The following is a 15,020-nucleotide window of genomic DNA, read 5'->3' on the forward strand; positions in this document are numbered from 1 at the left end:
TCCTTACTAATCCAAGAGGAGGGTGGGGAGCCCTGGAGTATAGGGAATGGGACTCCTCCTAGGCAGCCTTCCCCGGCTTTAAGGAAGACACGGGCTCTCCTCTGCCTCTTGCCTATAGCACAGGAGCCCGCAGGGCCTGGCCATCTCCCTGTCTCAGTGCATAGTCAGGACCCCTCTGACGTCCTTCTGCAGAGAACAGAAGGAACCAACCACTCCTCAAAGGGGCAAAAGAAAAGGACCCAAGGGAATGAGTTAGGCTCATCTTCTATCAAAACGAATGCAGATGATCTTACCGTTCTCTGGACTTACTGAGAAGGGAGACTCCATCAGCCACCACCCCAAAGCCTCTGGTGGGATTCTTCAATGCCACACAGCAGCAAGAATGAATGATGGACAACTACACACAGCAATGTGGTGAATCACAAGGGGAATGCTAAGCAAAAGCAGCCTAATCCCCTAAAGGAAGCAGATGGGGTAATTCCATTTATGTGAAATTCTAAAACGTTCAAACTAATTTATGCTCAAAGATTTGCAGGAGAGGGGTTATCCTTGGTTGGGGAGTGTGGGGTAGATGGGGGAGTCAACGGGCTTCTGGGGGACTGGTGCTGTTCTGTTTCTGGCCCCGAAAGCTGACATTGAAAACATGGCTATGTTTGTGAAAATTTGTCATGTGCACTTTTCTGTATAGTTATGCTGCAAGAAAACTTCATACTAACTTTCTGGGGTGATGGAAATCTTCAATAAATCGATCCAAGTGGTGGTTATATAGGTATAGATATATATGTTAAATGTCATTGACCTGTTTGCTAAGGTTGTATTTTACTGTTTACAAGTGAAACCATAGGAAATTACACCCCAAAAAGAGTCTCAGAAACGTCATATAATTGTCCCTTCTAAATTTAAACAACTCTAAACTCTCTAGCTTAGCCTCAAGGTCTTATTAAAAAAATTTAGTTTATAAATATTAGATACCTATTTGAAACTTAAGAAGGTATTATGAAATCAAATGACACTCTAGTATATAACTATATGGCTCTAAAATGTTTCTTAAATATCTTTATTATCTTAAGAGTTGGTACCACACACTTTCCTTCAAGGATACCTTGCTTGGGGCACCTGGGTGGTATACTCAGTTAAGCGTCTGACTCTTGGCTTCAGCTCAGGTCATGATCTCATGGGTCATGGAATCAAATCCTATGACCTGCTACCTGCTCAGTGCAGAGTCCACTTGAGATTCTCTCCCCTTCCTCCCCTCCCACTTGTGCACACTCTCTTTCACAAATAAATAAATAAAACTTTTTAAAAAACAACAACAACAAAGAGGGGTGCCTGGGTGGCTCAGTGGGTGAAGCCTCTGCCTTCAGATCAGGTCATGATCTCAAGGTCCTGGGATCAAGCCCTGCATCGGGCTCCCTGCTCAGCAGGGAGCTTGCTTCCCCCTCTCTCTCTGCCTGCCTCTCTGCCTACTTGTGATTTCTCCCTGTCAAGTAAATAAATAAAATCTTTAAAAACAAAAACAAAAACCAAAAAAACAAAGATACCTTAAGATAATATTTTACTTCCAAGCCTTTTTCCTTCCCAACTGGAAGTATGAAAAAAGGCTTAGCTCAGGCAAAAATTCTCAAGCTTGTAAGGTTAAAATCAGTGAGCCTTTAAATCAAAGCATTTGCCTTTTAGAAAACATTGTATTAAATGTAGACATTCAAAACATTAGAATATTGACAATGGGTTTCCAAAATAATGCAAGAGAACTCCCCCAAGAGATCGATGAGAAAATTATTGGTCTCTTAATTTGTCTATAAATCTCAATGTGCCAAACAAATACTATATTTTAGCACTTGACTACTTATTAATATAAAATCTTAGCAAGGTAAATTAAATACCCTATAAATTTTTTATCAACTCAGAAACACTATTTTTTAGGCTGTTAAATGCCCTTAAGTTCTTTAAGTAACAGCCCCAGTCCAGCCTTGCTGAGATCTGCTAAGGCCTAGAGGATTGACTTTTATTCTGAGGTCCAGCCTCCCAAGGCCAACCACTGAGAATATCTGCAAAACAAGAATAGTTATTTCAGTACAGTCAATAATAGCAACAACTTTATATGGTCACCATACTTATTGTGGTGAACATTTCATAATGTATGTCATTGTCAAATCACTACGTTGTATACCTGAAATTAATGTAGTATTATATGTCAACTATACGTCAATTAAACATTTTTAAAAAGTAAAAAACTGTTTATTTCATACTGTAAAATTCCCATTGGCCCCCAGAGGCATCTAACGTACTTTAAAATATTAACAACAACAAATTTCACCAAACCAATTAAACAATGGCACTTTAATAAAGTGGCACTTGTCTTATGAGAAATGAAGAACTTCTTGAACATGAACCTAAATTCCAGTGTCCTGAGGGAGGGGGTTAAAAACTATGGAAAAAAGGGGCACCTGGGTGGCTCAGTGGGTTAAGCCACTGCCTTCAGCTCAGGTCATGATCTCAGGGTCCTGGAATCAAGTCCCACATCAGGCTCTCTGCTCAGCAGGGAGCCTGCTTCCCTCTCTCTCTCTCTGCCTGCCTCTGCCTACTTGTGATCTCTCTTTGTCAAAAAACTAAATAAAATCTTTAAAAAAAAAAAAAAAAAACTATGGAAAAGAGAAACATACCTCTGCCTCACAAAGGGATTTCGTACGGAGAGTGTCCTGAAGAGGCACAACACTGATCTGAAAGGGACCAGGATGACCTAAAATAGCCATGGCTGTATCATTTTCAAAGCAGGCCATACCCTCTGATAGTCAGTCTGACTTTCACATTGTCCATCCTCTCAATGCAGCTTATTAATAAATAACCTAAGTTAAAACAAGTGACAAATGTATGCCAATACTTGTTGGGATGACAAGAGAAAAAAAACTTTTTCTCTCTTAGTAATATACATGTTAAGTGGTATAACTAACTCTTGGGCTTATTTTTTAATCTTCAGAATAACATTCTCGAGCAAAGACAATTTTTGGATAAACGATGCTTCTGGTCTACCTCCTAATTATACTTCAGTAGATTTACACATAATCAAAGGCCAAGTCCTTCACACAAAGAGGGTCTTACCTGTGAAAAGTTCAGCCCATTCAGTGGATGACACTGCTCTTCTACCTTTTCCACAGCCCCAGTCTGCTTCCTCAGCCGCTCAGCCTCCTGCGCAAGGTACAGGTCTAAGACAGGCACCCCACGGGACTTAATGTCCACTTCCGTCAGGGAGTTGACCATAAGCATCACCCAGATGGGCCTCTTCCGCTCCCAGTTCCCCGCAATGGCATTGAAGAGGTAGTCGGCATAGAGGCCTTTGCCACGCTGGTCCGGTGTCATCCACGAGGGCATCATGAGCTTGACATACTCTAGGTGCCGCTTGAGGCGGCAGTAGATGTCCCGGGGGAGCACGTCCTGGAGGTTCTCTCCCTGTGGCAGCATCTGACAGCTAGTGAGGGCTGAGATTGTGTAGGGGTCAGTGAGGTCCAGCTCGAAGTACACAATGCTGCTCTGCTGAAAAGCTTCCTTGGAGTTGTCCGGGATGAAGTCCCAAACCCGCGTGTACGGAACGTGGATCGTGCCAAAGAAGTAAGATGGCGGGTCTCGCTTTATGGTCCACAAGAAGGAATTCAATTCAGTTTGCTGAAAGGAAGAGAAAGGACATTAAGGTATTATATGGAGGGTCAGAAACCTGACAGGAGAAAACGAAGAGGACAGACAGGCCACACTGCAGGAGAAAGATGATTAAAGTACGATTTAGACTTCTGAGTCCAGGTAGATTCACCTGACAGCAGCAGGAGTCCTTGAGGCAGCATTTTCCCCTTTTCCACCAAAATGCTGATTGAAGTGAAAAAAGTAATAGCAGCCCTTGAGTTTGCCCTAGTAATGAACTGGGCCTCAGGCAAAGCAGGGACTCTCAAGGGACTCGCAATGACACACCTGATAGAGATGAGGGGACGCCTCTGGAGACCACTGGTACTTCCCAGGCAGGAAGACTGATGGTGTCTGCATCTTCAGATCTCGAATCCAACATTCCCAGAAGCAGTGGCTCTCAAGGGCCACGCATTGTCTCCCAACAGCTACAGGCTGAGCCACGGTACCCATTCACCCAAGGGCAAACCACAGTACCCTGAGGGTCTCAGTTTCAACAGCAGGCATTTAGGAAGTGTCTGTTTATTAAGAGACCCCGTACAAAGATGTGCACAAGGCAGCCCTCCAGAACTTCTCAAGGTCAGACTCCTGAGGTGAACCATGCATCAAGCAGCCCAAAAATGTGATAGTCCAGGTTTACAGAAAAGACATTTCTTTACAAAAAAAAGCTTTAATTTTAGCAGCCCTTTAAATAATATGCTTTCCTGGATTGCAGAATTTCAACTTACATTATTATTGTCTCTCATTATTATCATTATTGTCATAGTTATGTTCTATAATGTCACCACAAACACTGAATTACCAAATAATGCTCCTAGGAGAAATGCAAGGGTTAGGTTCCTAAAAGCCTCTGGTTATAACATTTTTTTTTTAAAGATTTTATTTATTTATTTGACAGAGAGAGACCACAAGCAGGCAGACAGGCAGGCAGAGAGAGAGAGAGGAGGAAGCAGGCTCTCCGCTGAGCAGAGAGCCCGATGCGGGGCTCGATCCCAGGACTCCGAGACCATGACCCGAGCCAAAGGCACCAGCTTAACCCACTGAGCCACCCAGGTGCCCCTGAACATAAAATTTTCATTGACAGAGCAATGCTTCTGTTGAAAAGCACCGTACTGAGACGCATGGATGGCTCAGTGGGTTAAGCTGCTGCCTTCGGCTCAGGTCATGATCCAGGGTTCTGGAACTGAGTCCTGAATCGGGCTCCTTGCTCAGTGAGGAGCCTGCTTCTCTGCCTCTGCCTCCGAGTGCCACTCTGCCTGCTTGTGTTCTCTCTCTCTCTGACAAACAAATAAAATCTTTAAAAAGAAAAGAAAAGAAAAGCTCATATTGTATACATGTGGCTAATTCACGAACACTGAACTCATGGCCAACAGCGCTACAACTCATGCCTGAACAAAGCTCGTTCAACCCAATCATTTTCTCCCTAAGGCACGTCACAGCCTCCTTGCGCTTAGGAACACGAGGTGGTACCTGGGCTTGGTTGTTTTAAACAGTGAGATCACCCATAAGCAGCACAAAAATGCAAAAAACATAGTATTCAGCAGACCACTGAAAGAACACTTGTTCACCTGTTATTTGTTGAGAGCTGAAACAAAGTGCGGCATTGATTTATTTGACCCCAGCTGAGAGTGTATGCATGCATCGGGGGCCTCAAATTTTTCCAGTCCTGGAAATGGCTACACATGACCATGACCATGCCACAAGCATTGGGGTTACAAATCAATTTTAGCAGGCAGGCCAATTCACAAATGGTTTCGAAATCCACAAAGAATGAGGATCAGCAATATTTGCATTTGTGTGTTAATGGTTTCAGTAAGAGGCAGCTACCTATTTTCCAGTGAAGAGTTACAAAGAATCTCAAAATCTAAGACAAAAGCTGGCTGACGCAGGGGCCTCATTCTCACAGCCTTTAACCTTTTCTTCTCCTGCCCTCTGGCCACCCTCCACAAAAAAACCTTCTGACCACTCAGACGAGGACAGAGGACGCAAGGGCTGGGCATGAGGTAACAGTGGGGGACAGTTGGCAGCAAACAGGCTCACAGCTCTGGATAAACACTATTGCCTAAGCAGCCTGAGCCAGTCATGGCCACACGGGGAGCAGGCCTAGCGCTCCAGAACAGGTTTTTCAAAAGCAACTAAAAATCTTCAGTTTAAATAAAAGATTCCAGTTGAAGGGGTGCCTGGGTGGCTCAGTTGATGAAGCATCTGCCTTCAGTTCAGATCATGATCTTGGGGTCCTGGTACGGAGTCACGCATCCAGCTCCCTGCTCAGCAGGAAGTGTGCTTCTCCCTCTACTGCTCCCCCTGGATTCTGATCTTCCCCCACCATAAATTAATAAAACCTTAAAAAAAGAAGAAGAAGAAAAAAGATTCTCTCTCCCTCTGCCCCTCCCAGCTTCCACACTCACTCAAAAAAATAAATAAATAAATAAAAAAATCCAGTTGGAGTATGTTGCCCCCATTTTCTTAAATGCCATCCAAGCCAAACAGAACATATCTCACTAGCCCTAGTCCCCAGCCTGTGACCTTGGTTGGTTGGTTGTTTTTTTAAGTATTTAAGTTACAGTTCTGCTCACACACACACCTTTTCAAGACTGCACTAACTGGTAACAAGAGTCTAAATTCTGCTTGTCTCAGCGACCTCCCTGAGATTTTTAAAAGCCACTTCATTTCTCTGTACCTCAGACTCCCCATCTTTATTTATTTTTTTTAATATTTTATTTATTTGACAGAGAGAAATACAACTAGGCATAGAGGCAGGCATAGAGAGAGGAGGAAGCTGGCTCCCTGCGGAGCAGAGAGCCCGATGCGGGGCTCGATTCCAGAACCTCAGGATCATGACCTGAGCCAAAGGTAGAGGCTTTAACCCACTGAGCCACCCAGGCACCCTTTTTTCTTTTCTTTTCTTTTCTTTTTTTAAATATAGATTCCCCATCTTTAAAAGTTAGATAATATCTGCCACAGGCTATGGGAATAAACAAACTAGGCAGGTAATTGTTAAATGAATGAAAAATGAAAGTAAGAATGTATTTTTTAAACTTATTAACGATTGAATTGATATTAAGAGATGAATCAAGTCCAAGGTCTCTAGCCAGCCCTCTGGCATCCTTTTAGGGAGTAATGACTGTCCCCAGGGTTATTTAAATACATCAAAAAGCCAAACTGAAACTCTGTCTAAAACAATGGTTGCCAAGGCTAATTAAGCAGTCAAATGCCTCATTGTTAAAATTAAATTGAGCTGGTAGAAAAACACTGGTTAACAGATGCTACTCAAAAGCTGAGACTGACAGTTACACTTTGGTTCGTTTAAAATGGGTCACAAAATGAGTACCTGTAAAGGCAACTCATTCGGTCGAGGTGGTCTTTGAGGCAGAGGTTGAGTTTGGTTTATTCATTTTATGGGGAAGAGTTGCTCACTGAAGGGCCCTGGGGAGTGCTATGACGGGGCATCCCAGACCAATGGACAGGATCTGCTCACACACGTTCCACATAGTCCACCAACTGGGACTCCACAGCCTCCAACTGGGAGACATGGCAAAGAGCTAAAATGCTATTATTAAACCCATGGGCACCTAACTGTAGTCATCTACCAGGAGACTGTGATATCAGACTAATATATTCCTAGGAAAAGGCAACCCCTACTGCAGGGTTGTGGTCAAGGGTTGGGGGATGGGCAGAGCAGGAGGTGTGGTTTCCTTTCACTTGGATTTGGGTTTGTTTTTCCCCAATACTCTTAATCATCCTAAACTCTCATCCTATCTCAAAATACCCATACTTCTCTTTAGTTTTTTAATATTTATTTATTTATTTATTTATTTATTTCAGAGACAGCGAGAGAGTGAGAACAAGCAGGGGAAGGGGCAGAGGAGAGGAAGAAGCAGACTCCCCACCAAGCAGGAAGCCCGATAAGAGACTTGATCCCAGGACCCCAGGATCATGACCTGAGCCAAAGACAGAGGCTTAACCCACTGAGCCCCCCAGGCTCATCTTTACACTGCCTTTAAACAAAATCTGTTCAACTGTATGTATCCATTTTTATTTAATTACTTATTTCTTCCTTTTCAATTAGTATTAGTCTAGCAATGGAGTTGTTTTACAGTCTTTTTGCTGAAAACTGCTCATATTTTAAAAAAACACACACACACACACAAAAAAAAAAACAAGACTCACGTCCTGACATCCAGCCACGTAATAACAGTAATGACACTAAGAACAGCCAGCTGTTCTGAAATGTTCACTGTGCACCAGGGACCATTCAAGCATTGCACACGAATGCTCCTACTTCATTTGTTCAATTTGCATTTATCCCACAACTATTTACTGGGTGTCAGGGACTGTTGTAGGCATGAGATACTGGGGTATTCTAGGGCACTAGAAGTATAAGCAAATAAAAAACAGACCCCCGCCTCAGGTATGTCAGTGATATCTGTTGTAAAAAAATATGAAAGCAGACAAGGGAACAGGGAATTCTGGTGAAGGAAAGATTCAGCCTTAAATAAGGTGAACGAGATCACGGAACGTGTGGTAGGAGATTTAGGCCTTGCTGTGAAGGCAGGTGAAAGAGCAAACCAGGGGGATATCTGAAAAAGTATTCCATCCAAGCGGAAGGAACAGCAGTGCAAAGGCCCCAAGGCAGAAAGGTTCCAGCAAGGATGCCATCCTAACTACTGCAGGATGAGTGAAGAGGAAAGCAGGAAGAAAGGTCAGAGAGGTGAGCATGGCCAGGCCACACTGGAGCTACAGCAGGTTTCTGTGAGAAGAGCAACACAAGCCACCAAATGCGTGAACAGGACTGCTCTGACGGCCGTCAACAGACTATGGAGGGTCGAGGACAGATGCAAGGAAGTCAGTTAGGAAGTTACCCAAAGGACCCAAGAGAGAAAACCGAGTTGTAGTGACAGAACTGAGATGTGATCAGGTTCTGGGTGTATTTTAGAAGCTAGAGTTAATAGGACTTGCTGATGAATTGGTTAATTAAAAGGAGGAAGAAGTTGCCATCGACTGAGAGAAAGGAGGGGGGTGGTGGAACAGGAGCAGAGGGGAAGGTCAGAAGTCTGGCTTGGGCCCTGCTGAGTGGAGATGTCCAGTAAGCCACCAAGTGGGGAAGCTGAGCTGCAGGAGTCCGGACTTTGGGAGAGGCCTGGGCCACAGATAAACACGAGGTACGGCCACCATTTAGATGTTATTTAGAGTCAAGGGACTGAATAAGATTTCCAAGGGACTATGTATCGATTAGGAAAGAAAAGGTCTAGAAATGATCTCACCTTGCAAAGTCAAGGGAAAGAAGAGCAGCCAGCGAAAGAGAATGAGAGAAGTGACAGTCGTGGTCGCAGAGAAAATCGAAAGGGTAGGAAGGCAAGTGAAGACAGTGCTTCAAGGAGGAGAACTTGCGCAAGGGGCTCAGTGTGGCTGGTGCCACACAAGGATTTGAGAACTGGCTTCTGGATGGAGCAACACTGAGGACACTGGGGACCGAAACAAGAAGAGTTTTGGTGGCATGCTGGGGATGAAAGCCTGCCAGGCACCCCCCCATTCAGGACAGAATCAGAAGAAAGGCAGTTGAGAAGATACACCATTAATTAAGACGCTGGCCATTTCCACATGCGGAAATTGAGACCTTGAGAGGATTATGATGTGATCCAAGGTCCCAGAACTGCTGAGTGGGTTTGAAGCCAGGCAGGCTGGCTCCTGAATCCTGGGTTTTGTTTTTTTTTTTTAAGATTTTTATTTATTTATTTGACAGAGAGAGATCACAAGTAGGCAGAGAGGCAGAGGGAGAGAGAGAAAAAGAGGGAAGTAGGGTCCCTGCTGAGCAGAGAGCCCGATGTGGGACTCTATCCCACGACCCCGGGATCATGACCTGAGCCGAAGGCAGAGGCTTAACCCACTGAGCCACCCAGGTGCCCTGAATCCTGGGTTTAAAACACCATAAGATGCCACCTTAAGATGGAACACACTATACTCCTACGCTAGTAGGCATGCGGCTGCTTTAGGAGCGCTTCCTAACTCTGAAGAAAAGGCTCTGTCCAGGTCCTCTTCCCTTAGCCCCATGACCCACCCACCCCCCAAATAAATCCACACCACCACTCTTTTTTTTAAGATTTTATTTATTTATTTACTTATTTGAGAGAAAGAAAATGAGCCAAGGGTCGTAGAGGGGAGGCAGAGGGAGAGAGGGAAAGAGAGAACCTCAAGCCAGCTCTGCGCTCAGCATGAAACCTGACAGGGCTCAATTTCACGACCCTGAGATCACGACTTGAGCTGAACTCAAGAGTCGGACTCTATAACTGACTGAGCTACCCAAGCGCCCCCACACCATTTTTAAATCTCCAAAATGCCACCTTTTCCCACTCTGTCTTTTCAAAATAACACAATTTGGGGAAGCTTCCCACTTTTTTAAGCCAGGGGTCTTAAAGAGTTTTTAAAGAAGTGTTCCTCATCTTGGAGAGCTAGCTTCTTCAATAAATGGAGCTCTGCTCATCCCTCACAGCACCAGCAGTCCCTTCCTGGGGCCACTGACAGTGCCCTCTCAGGCAGGGGTGCTTTGGGGAGAGCATCAACTGGAAGAAAGTCTTCAGGGCTTCTGATCTGGGACCTCTCCCCTTGCCCTGCCCACCAGCAAGCCCCCAGGCCGCTGCATTGGTCCTAGGGGTGCAACTGCCCCCGCCGCCCTTATACTCAGGGATGGGGCTGTTTCGTCTCCACAAAAGGAAAAGAACAAAATTGTTCTACCACCCCCATTTCAGTGTAACTGCGGCTACCACATGCTACTAGTTGAAGCCTCGTGTTTTAATATTTCACTGAAGGATGGGCACCTGGGTGGCTCAGTGGGTTAAGCATCTGCCTTCGACTCGGGTTATGATCCTGGGGTCCTGGAATCGAGTCCTACATTGGGCTCCTTGCTTAGCAGGGACCCGGCTTCTCCCTCTGCCTGACGCTCCCCCTGCTTATGCTTGCTCTATCTCTCTCTCTCTCTGTCTGTCAAATAGATTTAAAAAAAAAAAAAACTTTTAAAAAAAACCATTATGACTGATTAGAATAAAAACTTAATACCATAAACACACGTCCTTCTGAACCTTGCTGCAACTGGCCTGGAAGAAAAAAGACACAGCCATGGATGACAAGCGCAAGAAGCTACAAGCTCTGGCCGCTAAGTCACTGGCGATTTTAAACCATGTATCTTTAATCCATGCAATGAAACAAAGGAGCTCAATGGCAACTTGTGCAATGTGGGCTAAGTCCCTTAGCGGCTGCACCCCTGAGCTCCTTCCATCCCAGCCTCCTGGGGCCTGTGATAACCGCACTTTTCCAAAAGTACTCTTCGGCAGACCAATTAGAATGATACCAAAGTGAGTTGGCTTCTGTTAACAGCCCTCATTCAACAAATATTTATTGAGCATCTACTGTGCCCAAGTGCTCTTCTAAGCACGGGGGACGAAGCAAGCCAAACAAAAATTCCTACCGTTATGAAGATTACATGGTGTGTGGGGCGGGGGAGGGGGGGAGTGTGGAGTGAGTAGGAGAGCAGCAGCAAACAAATTTTTATCAGTTAAGTGCTCTGGAAAAAAATAAAGCAGGAAAGGCAGATAGGAGTGCAGGTGGGTCAGGGGTTGACATAATCTTCAACAGACAATCAGGAAAGGTCTCTTTCAAAGAGTTTGAGCAAAGACCGGATAGAAGTATAGGAGCAAGCATGTGGATATTTGTGGGAAGAAACAGCACAGGTGAAAGAACAGAGGCAGGAATAATAAAGAACACTCACTGAGTTCTGTTTGAGTGTAGATAAGGAAGAGATGACCCCCATGATGCTCAGCGCAAAATCTGCAGTATCTGCAGACAGATCAGCTTAGAAGACCTCTCTGTAATGATTAACGAAAGTGGACACCAAACCAGTTCTCAAATCGCAGAATGCTACCCAGTAAGCTGCTGCACTGGATTGGAGGCTGGATTCCCGAGCTTCACTCTACAATCTCAAGACCCCAGCCTGGTGGGGGGGGGGCACCCACCCCCAGCGTCCCCCACAGAGCAGGTCATACAGTCCTGCGGCTGACTGATCTGACCTCCGCAGGGGATAAGACAGTTTGCCCACGGAAAAGAACAGAGATTTCTCAAATGTGGTCCAGGGACCTGTGGCTGTCCCCAAGACCCCTCCAAGCAGTGTGCAAGGTCAGAACTATTTCAACAATAATGCTAAGATATTTTCCTCTCATGCTCTCATTCTCTCACAAGCATATACAGACTTTTCTAGAGGCTACATGTGTGGGATAATATCACTGCTTTGAAGATGAAGAGCGTGTGTCCTTACTAAAACTTCCATTAACCCACATGCATAAAGGCTCTTTGGAGTCCTCAGCACTTTTTTAGATGGTAGAGCGGTCCTGGGACCAAAAAAGTTTGAGAACTGCGAGAGTAAAAAGGCCATGGAGAGGGGTTCAAGAATCAAGAGAAACAGAGACTTTACCAAGACTCACTCGTGGATTACGAGTGGATTTGCAGCAGTGAAAAACGTTTGCTTTCACAGGAAAGGATAGACTGTTTTGTAGACCAAGGGCGCAGCTGTCCTGCGGTGTTTGAAACTTTCTCCCTGCTGCGACTTCCTCTCCTGCCACTGTGCCTCCCGCCTTCCTAAAGGGAGACCCTCCGCAAGTCCGCAGCCCAGGACGCGTCAGGGACCTCAGTGTGACTTCCCGCTCAGCCCCGCGAGCCAGAAAGGCTCAATTAGGTCTCCCTCTCCTTTGGTGTGGTTAGGACGATGAATAAAATTACCACGGTGACAGGGCCCACGATGCTCCGCAGGTGTCACCGAAGGTGGGCCGACCTCAGGTCCGAGGGTCTAGTATCACCCTCCTCAACTCCAGAGATCCGGAGATCAGACCCACCGAAACAAACACAGCCTTCACGGAGCTCGAAAGAACTGGAGAACGACAGAAAATTTGAGCCTAAGAAAACTAATCGGAAGAAGGAAACATTCATCTCGAAAGGCGGGCCAGCCTCGGAGACGCTAGACCTGTCCGATTGCCGCTCGGCTTCTGCTCCTGGAGGCCTGAGTGAACCCGGGTAGGTCACCGGGACTCCCTCGCCCGGGATCCCCTCACCTGCAAGGCGCCGATGAGAATATCTATGGAAGCGCCTGTGCGTGAACCAGAGGCTGTCAGATGCGGTTACTTCGCGAATGCGCTGTGTGACCTGGGGCGCAAAGGTCCCTCTCTGAGCCTCAGTTACCCCAGTCTCCCACATCGGTAAAACAAGGGGACTGACTTCAACTCCCCCAAATCCCTTCTAACTCGGGTACTGAATATATGACGGTTAAGTCAAGCAGCTGCAGGCCGCTTTTACCATCTCGATAAGCGCAGGAGAAATAAACGCCGGGGAAGAGCGGGCAGAACAAACTTCCAAAGTCAATGTGCCACAGTCCCTGCACACCTCGGGCTTCGAAGACTCCTCCGCCCGACGTTCCCGAAAGCCCGCAAAGCAGACGGGAGAGACCCAGGAGACCCCGCTGGGACTCTCTTTGGCTGCCCTGCCCAATGGCGAGGGCTGGGAACAGGGTCTCATGCGGCCGGGGGGCTTGCACCCCCGCCAGAAAGGGGAACCCAGCAAGAAGGCGCGGCCGGGGGAGGTGGCTCGGGATCCGAGCGCGCGGTTCTTCGCGGGCCTGCGGGGCTAACGCGGGGAAGCCGCCTCTCCCGCTCGAGACGCGCGCCTTACCTGGGGCTTGAGCTCGCAGTTGGCGGAGGCAGGCGCGCCGCGCCGAGGGTCTGCGCCCGTGGGCAGGAGGCAGAGGGTCGGCAGCAGGAACCAGCTCCAGGGACTCATCCTCCCCAGCGCGGCTCCGAGGCCCGGGACGCGGGGGGAAGGAGTAGGGCAGCAGGGACCGCGCAGCCCGGCTAGCCGGCGGCCGCGGAGCTGCGGACTAGCGGGGCGCCCGCCATAGCGCGCGGGGCTCGGGGGCTCGGGGGACCGGGAGCGCCGGCCTCCCCCTGCAGTTCGCGCGACCGCCGGCGGGCGGGGCTGGGGCGAGCCGGGCCCTGGCAGCCACGTGGGGCGGGGACCTGACCTCCCACCCCCACTACTCTCCCCTGCCCTTCAGCCCCGCGCGGAGGCGGCCGCGGGAGTCGCCGCCGCGCTGCTCCCGCCCAAACCCGGCCCAGGCCGCGGGCCACCGGGTGCGGCGGCCAGAGGGGAAAAGTGAAGTTGCAGCGCAGTCTCCCAGCCTCACGCCGAAATCCTATCGGCTCCTACCCCCGCGTCTGTATTTAGGCTTCCAGCTCTGAGGGTAGCCCCGGGTTGAAGGAGACAGTCCGAAGAAACAAACGATAAGCTGTTTTTAAAAGAAAACTCATTTAAACAAAGGAAATGGCACAGAAGTTTTGTCTGCAAAAGAGAGGAATAGTCAGTATGTGCTTATACGCTTAAAAGTCCGGAACCGCAAAAGCCGGCCCTCCATTAGGTATCCTCTTAAGGGATTTAGGGTAATAATATTAAGGATGTGAACACCAAACTCGGATTACTTCACAAATTAGATGAGAAACATTGATGGAAAACATCATGTTTGATGCACATAGGAGGCCTCCAAAATGTTATTTGCTCCCTTTCTGCCCCAAAATCAAGGGCCTTTTCACAGCACTGATCCTTCGGTGGGGGGGGGGGGGAGATTATCAAAGCACCTAGCGGTCCCCAGCCTCTGCCACCTCCTTCCCCAGGCCTGAGTGCACTGTACCAGCCCTTCTGTACAGCCCAGACTTGCACGGGATCGCTTTCTGAGGGGTGTAGCGGGGGTTCTTAATTCCAAGTCGCTCCATTTTGAGACTCGGATAGAAACTGGAAGCAAAGGCGGGGAGGGGTTGGGGGGTTTTGGAGGGAGGCTCAGTGGCCCAGATTTACACACGATGGGAGGAGTGTTCTGAACCGCAGATGCCCATCTATAGCACTCCCGTGAAAAACCCCTGGCTTTAAAAAAGCCAACTTCTTCGAGCTTTTGTTCCACAGGCGTCTAAGTCTCAGGTGTTTTTGTGAAATCGCTAAATCTTTACTGTTTGAAGTCTCAACGGGGATTTGCTTTCTGGAGTTGACTCTCAGGTCCTCAAACGGCCCCCTTTCAGCCACGCAGCAAACCTTGGAAAGTACAGCCTGTCCTGGTTTTCAGATTACCAGCACTGCCACCTACTGGCAAAAATAGTCTCTCTGGTTGTTAGATGAAAGCATCAAGAACTGTTACTGTTTCATACTCTTGCCTCCACTACAGATGAGGTCTCCACCTATCAACTGGGGCTAGAGGGAACAGAGGGAGAGAAAACGTGTGGCAAAATGAGACTGAGTTTGTTAATTTTCTCCTGTTTGCCTCTTCCCTC

General features: G+C 47.4%; 1 protein-coding gene across 4 annotated transcripts in view; it reads right to left on the bottom strand.

The window, feature by feature from the left end:
* Window positions 1-13,691, bottom strand: part of TRABD2A (TraB domain containing 2A) — a 54,721-nt gene extending 41,030 nt beyond the window's left edge. Inside the window, exons 1-2 of one of the 4 annotated variants that reach the window (XR_009357335.1) lie at window positions 13,378-13,691; window positions 3,100-3,660 (exon numbers count right to left, since the gene is read on the bottom strand). Coding sequence is in view for 3 of the 4 variants with exons in the window: in XM_059188233.1 (XP_059044216.1) it covers window positions 3,100-3,660; window positions 13,378-13,485 (669 nt within the window). In the remaining variant the exon portion in view is untranslated. The remainder of the gene's footprint in view (window positions 1-3,099; window positions 3,661-13,377) is intronic. The other 3 variants (XM_059188233.1, XM_059188234.1, XM_059188235.1) reach the window with 3 other exon arrangements.
* Window positions 13,692-15,020: the final 1,329 nt, after the last annotated feature.

The sequence above is a fragment of the Mustela lutreola genome, chromosome 9, assembly GCF_030435805.1.
Source record: "Mustela lutreola isolate mMusLut2 chromosome 9, mMusLut2.pri, whole genome shotgun sequence".
Taxonomy (NCBI): Eukaryota; Metazoa; Chordata; class Mammalia; order Carnivora; family Mustelidae; genus Mustela; species Mustela lutreola.